The 13,444-nt window shown below is 37.0% G+C and overlaps 3 protein-coding genes and 1 long non-coding RNA gene across 4 annotated transcripts; 2 read left to right on the forward strand and 2 right to left on the reverse strand.

Moving 5' to 3' along the window:
* Window positions 1-2,915: 2,915 nt before the first annotated feature.
* Window positions 2,916-4,460, reverse strand: LOC105210502 (salivary glue protein Sgs-3). The gene is made up of 4 exons (XM_011181512.3): window positions 4,301-4,460; window positions 4,094-4,217; window positions 3,255-4,029; window positions 2,916-3,174 (listed from the first exon to the last, which is right to left on the reverse strand). Exons 1-4 carry the CDS (start codon window positions 4,313-4,315, stop codon window positions 3,042-3,044), a joined length of 1,047 nt encoding a protein of 348 aa, XP_011179814.1. The 5' UTR covers window positions 4,316-4,460; the 3' UTR covers window positions 2,916-3,041.
* Window positions 4,461-5,495: 1,035 nt separating this feature from the next.
* Window positions 5,496-6,266, forward strand: LOC105210501 (uncharacterized). The gene is made up of 2 exons (XM_011181510.3): window positions 5,496-5,656; window positions 5,748-6,266. Exons 1-2 carry the CDS (start codon window positions 5,627-5,629, stop codon window positions 6,177-6,179), a joined length of 462 nt encoding a protein of 153 aa, XP_011179812.1. The 5' UTR covers window positions 5,496-5,626; the 3' UTR covers window positions 6,180-6,266.
* Window positions 6,267-9,886: 3,620 nt separating this feature from the next.
* On the forward strand, window positions 9,887-10,618 carry LOC105210500 (uncharacterized). The gene is made up of 2 exons (XM_011181509.3): window positions 9,887-10,048; window positions 10,126-10,618. Exons 1-2 carry the CDS (start codon window positions 9,971-9,973, stop codon window positions 10,534-10,536), a joined length of 489 nt encoding a protein of 162 aa, XP_011179811.1. The 5' UTR covers window positions 9,887-9,970; the 3' UTR covers window positions 10,537-10,618.
* LOC128921597 (uncharacterized) lies at window positions 10,552-12,122 on the reverse strand. Its single transcript, XR_008471029.1, has 2 exons — window positions 11,834-12,122; window positions 10,552-11,767 (listed from the first exon to the last, which is right to left on the reverse strand). It is a non-coding gene; the product is annotated as an uncharacterized LOC128921597 (long non-coding RNA).
* Window positions 12,123-13,444: the final 1,322 nt, after the last annotated feature.

Raw genomic sequence — 13,444 nt, forward strand, 5'->3', positions numbered from 1 at the left:
TAAATAAAGTTATGAAAATGAAATTTGGAACATAGGATCCCATTAGGGAGGGGCACATTTGGATGTAATTTTTTTGGAAAAGTGGGCGTGACCCCGCCCCCAAATAGGTTTTTTGTATATAACTCGCAAACCAATAAAGCTATATAAGCCCAACTTTCTGCAGTCGTTTCTTTTAGCCATTTCCTTATACAGTCCAAAAATGAAAGAAATCGGATAATAACCACGCCCACCTCCCATACAAAGGTTAGGTTGAAAATTACTAAAAGTGGGTTAACTCCCTAACGAAAAACGTCAGAAACACCAAATTTTACATAAGAAAAGGCAGAAGAAAGCTGCACTGAGATTTTTTTACAAAATGGAAAATGGGTGTGGCGTCGCCCACTTATGGGTCAAAAACCATATCTCAAGAACTATTCGACCGATTTCAATGAAATTCGGTACATAACTCTTTCTTGACACCCTGATGACACGGGTGGAATATGGGCGAAATCGGTTCACAACTACGTCTACTTCCCATATAACCCAATTTTGAATTCCATCTGATTCGTTCACTTTATAATGTATTCATAAGGAACCAATGAAGCTAGCGGAATAAAACTTTACACAAATACTGTATTTGAGCTGTGACATCACTTGTGGAAAAATTGTCAAAATCGAACCATGACTTTTCAAGGCCCCTGATATCAAACATGAAGAACTCAGTGCCTAAGGTTAATTTTTCACCGAAAATATAGGTAAATCCCTCAGATATTTTAATGTAATTCATTCCCTCTGAATTTTTTTCTTATAACAGTTTCTCTCTGTACCTGAAATGGTAAAAATTGGGTCATAACTTCCCCCAGATCCCATATACCTAATTATAAGTAATATTAAATTAAGTGAGCGTATAGTCTTCGATACGTTGTATCTTGGTGGTGAAAACGAGTGAAATTGGTTTAGGAATTACCTCAGTCCCCATATACTATTTATGATGATTTTCGTTATTCTATTGAACTTTATGCCGAATATATGGGTCGAATTGTGTTGTCTTTATAAAATTACATCAATAAATTGCGAGAGTATAAAATGTTCGGTTACACCCGAACTTAGCCCTTCCTTACTTGTTGTCTTTTGAATTTCGCGGCTATGTATAAAGCGCTACAGAGCTCGTATCTGGCATTACTACGAGTATACACTTTGAAAGGTCTTGACATAACCTACAAAACGACGCTATGCATGATTAGTTGGATATTGGGTTCAACAATTATAGACGTGTTAACATGGAGTTCACTAATGCCGAAATTCGCGCTATTTTAAAGTTTTCCTTCGTTAAAGACAAATCGCTTGAGATTAGTGGTGTTTTGGGGGATAGTACTCTATCACTTCGAACTGCGGAGGAATTTTTTTCGACGATTCAGAGCTGGTGAAAACAACACCATGGATAAGCCAGCCGGCGAAAGACCTGTGACGACGAATACCGATCAAATCGAGGTCGACCGGTATGTGGCATCTCGTGACATCGCCCAGGAGATGGGAGTTAGTCACCAAACCATTTTAACCATCTGACGAAAAATAACCTTCTGGACCGAATCAACACCTGCGATATGCTACTGAAATTGAACGAACTCGTCCAATTTTTAAAACGGATGGTGACTGGTGACGAAAAATGGATCACATACGACAATATCAAACGAAAACGGTCGTGGTCGAAGGCCGGTGAAACGTTCCAAACAGTGGACATGCCGGGATTGACAGCCAGGAAGGTTTTGCTGTGTGATTGGTGGGATTAGAAAGGAATCTAGGAATCTACTATGAGCTGCTCCCATATGGCCAGATGCCTAATTCTACCATCTATTGCGAACAACTGGACCGTTTGGGGCAGGCGATCGACCATAAGCGTCCAAAATTGGCCAACAGGAAGGGTGTAGTGTTCCACCAGGACAACGCACTTCCACACACTTCGTTAATGATTCGTCAGAAGCTACGGAAGCTCGGATGGGAGGTTTTATCGCATCCACCATATAGCCCGGACATAGCGCCAAGTGACTACAACCTGCTCCTGTCCATGGCGAACGCTCTTTGTGGAGTAAGAGTTGAAGAGGCTTGTGAAAAGTGGCTGTCCGAGTTCTTCACAAATAAGGAGGGGGCTTCTACAAGGGTGTATTATGAAGTTGCCGTCTAGATGGAAACAAATTATCGAACGAAACAGCGCATATTGAAACTAAATCCGATCATTGTAACACTTTTTATAAAGCATTGAATAAGGAGCAACAACCTAATATATTCCTTGAAGTATTCACATCATCTGTTGTATTCAATACACCTGTATAACTTAGTTGCCGCTTTCACTTTTAAATTTTTAGGCATATTACTAGTAGAGCTCAAACATCGCGGTAGTGGGTAGCCGTAGTCAATTAATTATGCTAATTCTAATGATATAGGACTCTTTTAGAATGCTAGTATGAAGATGGAGTCCATATCACGTCTAGATTATACTTCCATCCAACTTATAAACCTCTGGTGTGTGATTTTGTATTTGTAAGCTAGAGAAAGACCACTCTTGTGTTAGCATATATACTAATGAAGATTATATAGTAAAGAGACGACATTTTCGTTATTGTGAGTTTTAACTGTGTATGAACCAGTTTAGACCTTATGGAAGCCAATGTAAGCATACTTTTCCAACGTAAATAGTCTTAAAAAAAGGCACTCCAGATAGTGTTATACTACGAAAGAAAATGTCTAATTAATTTTAGGTTTACAAAAAGCTTTCCCTCACTGAACCACGAAAAGTAATAAATAATGTCTCATTAAGAAACTTCCTCAAGGTACTTATCCATCCAGTAGCAAACACCAAGAAGCCACTTCTGCTTAAAGGCTTATCTGGTTGTTAGAAACTAAAATTTATATAATTTTCCTACAATGAAACCATAAAATTCCAGTTATTAACAGCAATTAAACCAAATTTCAATAATTTGTCTTTATTTTCAATCGATACACTGTTTTATTCAATAATCTCTAATTTAACTATTTCTACATCCAGACCCAGCAATCTGAGAAGGTTATTGTGTGCAACCAGCCGGCAGAGCATCTTGACAATTATTTATACTTTGATTGAAGAATCTTGTACCAGGACAAGTCATCGGACGTCCAACTAATTTACGAGTTGTACGGTCCATACGACAGTAGACATAACTGAAAGTATATTCAAATACACAAAATATTATCATAATTTGCATATGCAAATGGTTAAATAAATCAGTTAATACACTTACGTTCGACAAGTGGCGTCATTTGGATTACGGTAACGACCTACTAAAGTTTGTCCGGCACACACAGTATCTTCCACACTTAAAGTCGTTCCTGTACTTGAAGAGGAACTACTCTCGGTTGTTGGGCTTTCAGTTGTGGGAGACTCAGTTGTTGGTGACTCTGTTGTGGGTGACTCAGTTGTGGGTGACTCTGTTGTGGGAGACTCTGTTGTTGATGACTCTGTTGTGGGTGACTCAGTTGTGGGTGACTCTGTTGTGGGAGACTCTGTTGTGGGTGACTCAGTTGTGGATGACTCTGTTGTGGGAGACTCTGTTGTGGGCGACTCAGTTGTTGGCGACTCAGTTGTGGGTGACTCAGTTGTGGGTGACTCTGTTGTGGGTGACTCTGTTGTGGGTGACTCTGTTGTGGGTGACTCCGTTATAGGCGTGACAGTAGGAGTATTCGGAGATTCAATATCACATATATCTTGAATATTACTCAAACATTGGTTGGCGCAGGGATTTACACCAATATTTGCACGGGAAGTTAAGCACACTTCATTGCTGGGACAGGTGCCACTTACACTTGATGGCTGTTCACCTTGGCACATGACAAACGTAGTATGGCTGGTGCAAGCGTAACCGCCATTGGGAACACCAACGCATTGTCCACATTGTTCCGTATTGCCACAATCGGCTTGAACGGTTGAACTGGCCGCAGGATCGGCACAAATCAGACCCAATCTGGTGCAAACATCACCGATAGTCGGGCAGGAATATATGGTTCCCTGTGGAATGCCTGCGGAAAGTTAAGTTATTTGCGTTTTCAAACCATATTTTTTTCTAAAATGTCGTTCAATTACCACCAAAGCATAACTGGAAAGTGATATTTGAAACGCATGCTGCGCCGTTATTTTCGTTGCAGACATTGCAATCGCCGTTGCAAAGTCGCGCAGTCAGCAAAATAGCGAGTATTACGGTGGTGAACTGTGTGGGCAAATAGTAAAATGGGTAAAAATTATTATTTTTTCTTCAAAATTTTCCTTATAAAATTAGTATCGTCTTCTTACACTTATTTTCCACATTTTGCTATTTCTTGCTCTAGCAAATTTCTCTAGCAAATCTTGTATCTCGTGTGGCGTTATGTTTTACAACTAAACTCTTTATAACGGTTGCTGTAGATTTTATATTTTTCCGGTTGTTGTGATCTCAGAAGTCACAGATAATTTATATTCTGTCACTTTGCGAATTAGATTACACTTAAATACATATGGATGCATATTTGCGCAGATTAAATCATACGAAAATGTGGGGCTTATTAGACAACTTCAAGGAAACTGTACATATGTATGTATAAACAAACGAGGCGCGTTTAACGGTAGAAGGTTAATTGTAGTAATGCAACAATGTTAAAAATATGAATTTTTAAGAAAAATCTTCAAAATTTATGACAAGACGATAATTAGTTTCCCTTTCCATACTTCTGTTGTAAACCAAAATCGGAAAGACCTCCCGAAAATGTGATTATCAAATCTCTCTTTCCAGGCACAGGTTGATAAATGCTTGAAGTATCAAGACGGTGGAGAAAATTGAGAGCTTTGTTGTACATTATTACGTTTTATTAGAAGAAAATTCTTTGGGATTTAGGTTAGGTTAGGTTAGGTTTGTAGGCAGATCTCTGCAAGAAACAGAAGATCTCACTTAGACAGCTTAGTCTGTCCATTGTGATACCATTAAAACTCCCTGTGGATCAAAGACCCTTAAGATTCAGCAAAACCGTTTGGAATCTGTTACAAATTTCTTAAGGCCGCTAATGCCGATTCAGCCAATTCGCTAAGATCGCCAAAAAGGACCTTCCGAGGTGTTTCAACCTCAGTTTGGCAAAATGGCAATGGCAATGGAGAAAGAAATGCTTAGATGATTCCACCTCGCCTTCCTCCATACAGCTTTTGGGATTTACTATGACAAAATTAAATGTATATGACCTGAAAGTAGACATCTTCGATAATCAAAGCATATCGCCTGAGTTATATCAAGATTAAGAAGTAGCCAGTAAAGAGAGAATTGTAACAATTTTTAAAGAAACCCAAAGAAATCAGTAGAGTTAATAAAAGTAAATGATAAGTTAATTTTTTTCTAACTTGGTACAGGTTGAGATTCAGATCAAAACGGTATCTTACGACGCAGGCGCTTACTGCATCACAGCTATCTCAGACATATAAAATTTATATAATTGTGTGCGTATTATCTAATTTATATGATATTATTTACACTGTCTACCGTTATCAATCGTCAACTGCGCTTGACTACCGAAGAGCGATATAAAAAGCTGGCTGTGCTATTAAAACAAATTTAGTCTCTATTGGGCGATAAAAACAAACGGTATTATAGTTAAAATGAAGTACAACACACAAATTGCTATTTCGGTAAGCAAATTGACGACTACTTTTTACAACTGAAAAATAAATAATTCAATATTTATATAATATAAACATATTGTAATTCTTTTGGATACAGTTGCTACTCATAGCAACAGTCGGCTTGTGGGTACAACCGACGACAGCGACGTGTGGCGTCTGCGGTACAAATGGCATTGCCTGCATCAGCGAGTCGGAATTCTATATTTGTTTCAACAATCAACCCGATAAAAGCACCAAACACGCATGTCCCGACGGTGGCACATGCACCAGCCTGATGATGAAATGTTCGGATGCCGCTAATGCTCCAGCCGATTGTCCGGCTCTCACTTGTGGATGTACTGTGGACAGCGGCATGTTCGCCTGCACCAGTCGCACCACTTTTGCTCAATGCAATGACGACGAGGTCGTCACAAGGGGCACGTGTCCCACGGGCTTAGTGTGCGCAGCACAGCGAGGAGGTGAAATTTGTGTCGATGAATGCTTATTGGATGGTAAAATAGACTGTGATAGCGAAGCTATTGTAGGTTAAATGCTTAATTTTGGGTGTTGAGATTTGCTTATAATTGTCTAGGTTTAAATTGTTTGTTTTATCAATAAAGAGAAAAAGTAAAATATACACACATATGTATATAATATAATTTTAATATGGACTAAACTACTACAAATGGTGGCCGCTCATAAATTGTCTCATCTTAGAGAGAGAAAGATAAAAAACTCTGTTTACACAATGCAAATTGAAATTAAATTAGAAATTGATTGTGTTAACCTGAAGTTGTCGATCGGTAACTTTAGTCTTGTCGGCCTGCTCGCACAAAAATATTGGTTGTCAAATGGGAAATATTTGCTTTTTTGCTCTTTATTCAATGCTTTATAAAAAGTGTTACAGTGGTAGGATTTAGTTCAAATATGCGCCGTTTCGTTCGATAATATGTTTCCATCAAGACGGCAACTTCATAATACTCCCCTCGTAGAAGCCCCATCCTTATTTGTGAAGGACTCGGACTGCCACTTTTCACAAGCCTCTTTTGAATTCAACGTTCCTCGCTGCTTCAAGCGCTCCAGTTGTTCCCAGTAGATGGTAGTATTAAGCGTCTGGCCATATGGGAGCAGCTCATATCCCCTTCCAATCCCACCACACAACAAAACCTTCCGGCCGTCAATCCCGGCTTGGCCGCTGTTTGGGACGATTCACCGTCCTTCGACCACGACCGTTTTCGCTTGATATTGTAGTATGTGATCCATTTTTCGACGTTGATTCGGTCCAGAAGTTTTTTTGCGTCTTATTATGCGGCACCCAAACATCAAGCTTTTTCGTGTATCCAGCCTTCTGCAAATGGCTTAAAATTGTTTGGTGACTAACTCCCATCACCTGGACGATGTCACGAGATGCCACATGCCGGTCTAACTCGAACTCTAGTAGTAATAAAACATCCGGTCATAAAACAATCACTTGTGGTACACGAGTCTTCCATGCTCTCGCGTCAATCTTATGCTCTTTTACTCAAATCTGATTAACTTTAATATACATTAAAGGAACAAATCCATAAATTATCTGCTAGCATTAACTTATCTGACCTTCTGAAAAATTCCTTGAAATCATGAACAAATTATTATCCTACTTACCTTCACGAGAGTTTATTAAACCAGCTCGCTAGTTTATGTACTACTGTGGCTTTTTGGTAATGAAAGATGGGACTGATAACCTTGGTAGTGATACATATGGAAAGCGTGTCTGAAAACATATTTGTATATCTGTCCACATATACTTATACCAACATTCAAAAACAATTCTTTGAAACCTTCAACTACGCATCTCTCGCTTTCGCGTCTAACATGGTTGTATTTGATATGATTTAGAAAGATAAATATTTTGTGTTTACTTTTTATTTAGTTTTGATTTAAGAAGCTTATGAGAACCTTGAAAACTTTTGCAAATGAGATAGGATAACTCATTTTCGCAAACCAAATATTTATGCTAAAAAATACACGAAAACATATCTGTTGAAAAAAGTCAGACTTAGAAAAATCTATTTGAATTTATATAAAAACTGCTGAATAATTACATTGAGGTTAAAGGCGAAGGATATGTTTTAAATGTATATAGATATTTATATTTTAATTTAATTAGTGCAATCAATTTGTCATTTTGTATGCCCCCTACAATCCATAAAATCCATGGTACCATAAAACTTAAAGCATTTCAAGAACAAAAAAAATTAAGTTTGATTATTAAGTTTGTATTTATAACTGGTGACTACTTGAGAGATATTTTTTATAGATCGATAAAAGGTATTTAGATAGTCTGACTTGTCTTGACTTGAAGATTGTAGACAGCTATATCGGATTGTAAGCAAAACCCGAAGCTGAGTAGTGGAACAAAGAACGCTCTCAAGAACAAGAGTTCTGATTTTAAGAACACTTTGACATTTCAGTTATTGCTTTTCATGTAGATTTAGATCTAGATCCATAATATAAATTTTGAATATTACCGAATATTACCAAGATCCAACTAACGGTCAACTAACCCGAACACGATTTGAATTTAACTAAAAGATCAAGATTTATTAGCCCTCTCAGTTAATTCCAGGAAAATACACTGCAGTAAGGTAGTTAAATGGAACGTGTTCCGGTAGTCCTCCTGTTAATATATGTATATTTGAAATAGGATTGCCACCTATCGACCTAACTAAAAGTAAAAACCTAACTGAAAGTATTTGAAAGCTTGTTTAAATATCCAAGTGCAGAAATTACAAATATATGATGTTAAAAAACCTTACACAAGTTTTGCGGTAACTAAAACAGATATTTTAATTTAAAGTTGCTATAGGTGGCAACTTTAAAAAAGTAAAACAATTTCAAAGTATGAGTCCAATTTGAGTTGTTTGATAAAGTCTTTCAGAATGTTCCATACTCCGCAACAAAGTTGCTAAGTGAGTATTTTAGTTTTTTCACATAACGGTTGTTAGTATGTCATAAATGTAAACGACTTAGATACATATATCAAAATGCTGAGGATGACGATACGAGTTGAAATCCAGATGACTCTCTGTCCGTCCGTCTTTCCGTGCAAAGGATAACTTGAGTTAAAATTAAGATATCTTGACGAAATTTAGTACACACGTTCCTTGGGACCGTGGGAGGATATAGCTATTAAAATGGGCGAAGTCATTGCTACGCCCACAAAATGGCGAAAAGCCAAAAAATATAAAGTATCTTAACTAAGCCATAAAAAAGTTATAACAGTTAAATTTGGTATAAAGGACCGCACTAAAAAGGAGCATATTATAATTATCGAAATCAGACTTTCAAGGCCCCGGATATCGAACATGAAGAACTCAATGCCTAAGGGTAAGTTTTCATGGAAAATATCGGTAAATCTCTCAGATATTTTAGTTTAATTCAGAGGGAATCTTTTTCTTCTAATAGTGTGTCTCTGTACCAAAAGTAGTTAAAATCGGGTCATAACTTCCCCTAGCTCCCATATACCTATAATAATTATAGGTTTTTCAAAAATAAGATGAGCTAAATATCTTATAAATCGGTTAATATGTGAAATATCTTTAGTCTTGGATATAGTGTACCTTGGTGGTGCAAATGAGTGAAATCGGTTCAGGAATTACCTCAGTCCCCACACTCACATATATGATGATTTTCGTTAATCTTGTGGACTTTATGCCGAACATATGAGTTAAATTGTATATTATATTATTAAAACTATATCAATAAATTGCGAGAGTATAAATTTTTCGGTTGTACCCGGACTTAGGCTTTCATTACTTGTTTAATATATGTGTTTAGTAAATAAGCTCAAAAGTCTTGAAAGTATTGCAAAAAAAAATTTTAATAGAGCTTATACTCCACTTTCAACTTTCTGCTTGAATTGAATATAAATTATAGTTTATCTATTGACTTAACACGCAATTATTTTTGTAAACACAATAAACTTACTTTGTTGAGTCACATTTCGGTTGAAATCTATTAACGCTAAGGCAGAAACATGCTCCATACATGAAATGAATCTTATTTGAACTAAAAAACTTAGTTAATCCAATTAGCATAGTCAACTTATCTTATGGAGTTGACATTCGGTAGCTGTTTGGCATAAATCTTTTTAATCCCTATAATAAAATGATAAGCATGCACACGGATTCACTTGATACAAAATTCGCTTGATACAAAATATTTACAAAGTGTGTTTTCTTTTCTCATCAGTTAAAACAAATTATATCCAACAAGTGTAGTCTTATCATTAGCAACCTTCGCGTGGAATATATAGATATATCAAGAATGAGGCTGCTATAAAGCTAACGGCGAGGAAACATGGTTCAGTTGAATTTAGTTATTCCAAATAAGTACAACGGACACACAAAAATGCATTACACACAAGTTGTTCTAATGGTTAGTGGAATATATTTACTTTTTATTAATAAACTTTTTTAAATAATTTTTATTTTTTATATTTTTCTCCAACACAGAGTTGCCTGCTCGCAACAACCCTCCTATACACTCCCGTGTCGGCTAAGTGCAATACATGCAGCATCAATGGCATCGCATGTGTCAGTGAGAGCTCTTTCCTCATCTGCACCAAGGGTGTACCAGATGCATCACAGGTCTACCAATGTCCCGCAGGACATGTGTGCATCGCCAATAGCGTTGATAAGTGTGTGGCGGGCTCAAGATCGTCAGCAGATTGCGCAGCCGAACAAAATGCCTGTGGTGTCTGCAATGGCAACAAGCTCTTCACCTGTCTCACACCCACCACGTTTGCACAGTGTAACAGCACTTCATTGTTGCGAAGTGTCAGCGGCAATTGTCCTAGTGGCCTGACTTGTGATTCGTCGCGTCCGGAAATCTGTGTTGTTGGTGGCGCTGAGTGTTCGACATAAGTGATTTTGTTTAAATGTTTTATACGGTATATTGATTTAGACGTGTTAAATGTGGTAAATAAATTATGAAAATTTAACTGTGGCCGGAGTATCATATGTATTTTTAATAAAAAAAATCAAAAGTATGTGGTACTCAAGCACAAAAATTGCGATTAATTTTTAATTGAACCTCCAACGGCAGCACAGTCAAATGGCCCTCTTATACATATTTATATTATATACACACACCATTTAGATAATGTAAAAGGATGCCTCACAGACCTTTAGAACCTCTGATTCCATTAACTCTTTTCAATCCTTACATGAGATCTGGTAAATTATAGCTGTTTAGATATTAAACTTAAACAAGATTTTACGTAAAAACTTTTTGTCTGCTTATTTACGGATATAGTTTGATAGTATAATATAATTAAATTTACTTATTATGTACAAGTATATTTACTTGGTGTAGTCTAGGATTAATTTCAAATCATGTTGCTCATACGCCATAGTGCCTCTAAGCTAAATTCCAAGAATTGCTAAGGTCAATAGAACAGCTTTTAATGCGGCGGTCTGTCAGACTGTCGTCCATTATATTATATATTATCCTAGAGCATACTGAAATTATATAACATACGGGGAATGAACCATACATTTAAAGTAGATTTTTAAATAGAAAAAATGAAGCTCGTTGAAGCATATAATCGCCTACTTATTCATTCGAGGTCATTTGGATTAATAACAAGTAAGGGAAGGCTAAGTTCGGGTGCGACCGAACAATTTATACTCTCGCAATTTTATTAAGATTACATACAATTTGACCCATATATTCGGCATAAAGTCCAATAGAAAAACGAAAATCATAACATACATTCAGTCAACTAAGTATCCGGAAATTCTCATTTTAAATTTTCCCTCCGAATATTTCAAAATGTTTTTCCCCAGGTTGGCACAACGGTCAGCCACTATTCCGTCAATTTTTATAGCTATGTGTCGGCGTCATTACGTACAAGTCAACCTTTTGTGTGCGTTGCGATTTTTCAATGCCCTTCTTTGAACGATTTATACCAATCGTAGACTTGAGTTTTGACATGGTTGAATCACCAAATGTTTTTTTCAATATTTCCAACGTTTTGGCACAAGAAATTTCGTTTGAAACACAACAAATTTCACTTTCCATTTAGATAAATTTTTTCAATATATGAGATCAGATAATCGCTTGAAAATCATGACAGTGCTTTGCACTACGCAACTGTAATATATTTATTAATATAGTGCAAAGAGTTAATGCAAATTTGCTTCCAATTTGTGGACTTACCTACTGTTATCACCTTTTTTTTTGCTAATATGCGCTCGCATTATACAATTTTTCGAGTGACATTGACCCACATTTCAAATTGAGCAAAAAGTATTATTTTACGACAGACATTTTGTAATGTAAAGAAAAAAGTTGCATGAAAACGCACGTTTTATAACAAATTTAAATTAATTAACTGTCAGCAGTAGAGCTTAACTGCCATTCGGCCTGCTCGATTAAAATATAATATCGCAATAACGAAATTCACTCAATTATTATGGCCTGGTGCATAAATATCAAATGAGTATTTCAGCAAATATCGCGCTCATAACATTTATGGGAATTTAATCTACTGTCGTAATTCCCAGTTATGGGCGCAAAAAGCGCTTCGCCGAGCATTGAAATTGTGGGAATTGTTAAAGTGTTGTTGTCAAGCATCACATCGATTATTGCCACCAGGAAATGTTGTTGTGGCGGGTGTTGACAAAATGCCTGGCTTTAATCTGTGTAGATGACTGTTTTTGTTTTTCTCTTTGTGTGTACTGTTGTATAATGTGTTTGTATGCATGTTGGTGACACTGGCATTTCCACCGGAATTAAAGCGAAATGACATTGACAAATCTCGTACAAAGCGTAACGCGTGGTTATTTCATATCTACGTTAATCTAAGTACAACTGTTTTTTCAATGGTTCAACTGCTGAATTGAAAAAAAGAAACTATGGTTGCCAACTATTATATGTAAATAACTAAATACCGCTTAAATAACATGGCTTAAGAAAGATCTCGGTAAAAATACTTTTGGCGAACCAAGCGAACTGGCCTGAATGGAGAATACTCTCAAAGCGCTTTGGCGATATATAAAGGTATTCTTTTCCATCCATACTCAGCCTTTAGCTGTCCTAGTGGTACAATTATCGACAGGGTCAACATTAGATCCTAGCCTAACCTAAAAATTGGAGTATTAAAGTTAAGACTGTTAAAAACGGAACTTTTAGGAATTCTATAAAGATTGGTGGAGTTTGAATTAATTTGCTATAGAACGTAATCTGATTATAGACCAGCTTCCAAATTATTTTTATTCACAGTGGATAAGGAAGCGAAGCGTATGAGTCTGGTGGAGGACAAGACGTAATATCTCCTATCATCAAAAAAACAGTCAGCGCATTCGCGTCTTGGCTCCCACGTTGACAGTCATAACTTTGAAGTTGTAGATCATAACAGTGTCAGCCTGGAAATCCAACGCATAATCACTTTTGAGCCACTTTGGTGTGAGTAGGCAATTGAGAGAAAGGTTTTGAATAAGATTTGCAGTCCCTTAAGCATTGGCAACGGCGAATATCGCAGACGGTCGAATGATGAGCTGTATGTGTTATTCGACGACATAGACATAGTTCACCAAATAAAAAGACAGCGGCTATACTGACTAGGCAAGTTGTTCGAATGGAGGAAAGTGCTCCAGATCTGAAAGTGTTCGATGCAGTACCCGCCAGAGGAAGCCGAGGAAGAGAAAGACGTCCACTCCGTTGGAAGAACCAAGTTGAGGAGGTATTACCAATTAGCGCTAAACTGCCAAAAGGAGAAATGAGTGGCGCGCTGTTGTGGCCTCGCCTATAACCGTGTAAAAGGAGTGC

The sequence above is a fragment of the Zeugodacus cucurbitae genome, chromosome 4 (genome assembly GCF_028554725.1).
Source record: "Zeugodacus cucurbitae isolate PBARC_wt_2022May chromosome 4, idZeuCucr1.2, whole genome shotgun sequence".
Taxonomy (NCBI): Eukaryota; Metazoa; Arthropoda; class Insecta; order Diptera; family Tephritidae; genus Zeugodacus; species Zeugodacus cucurbitae.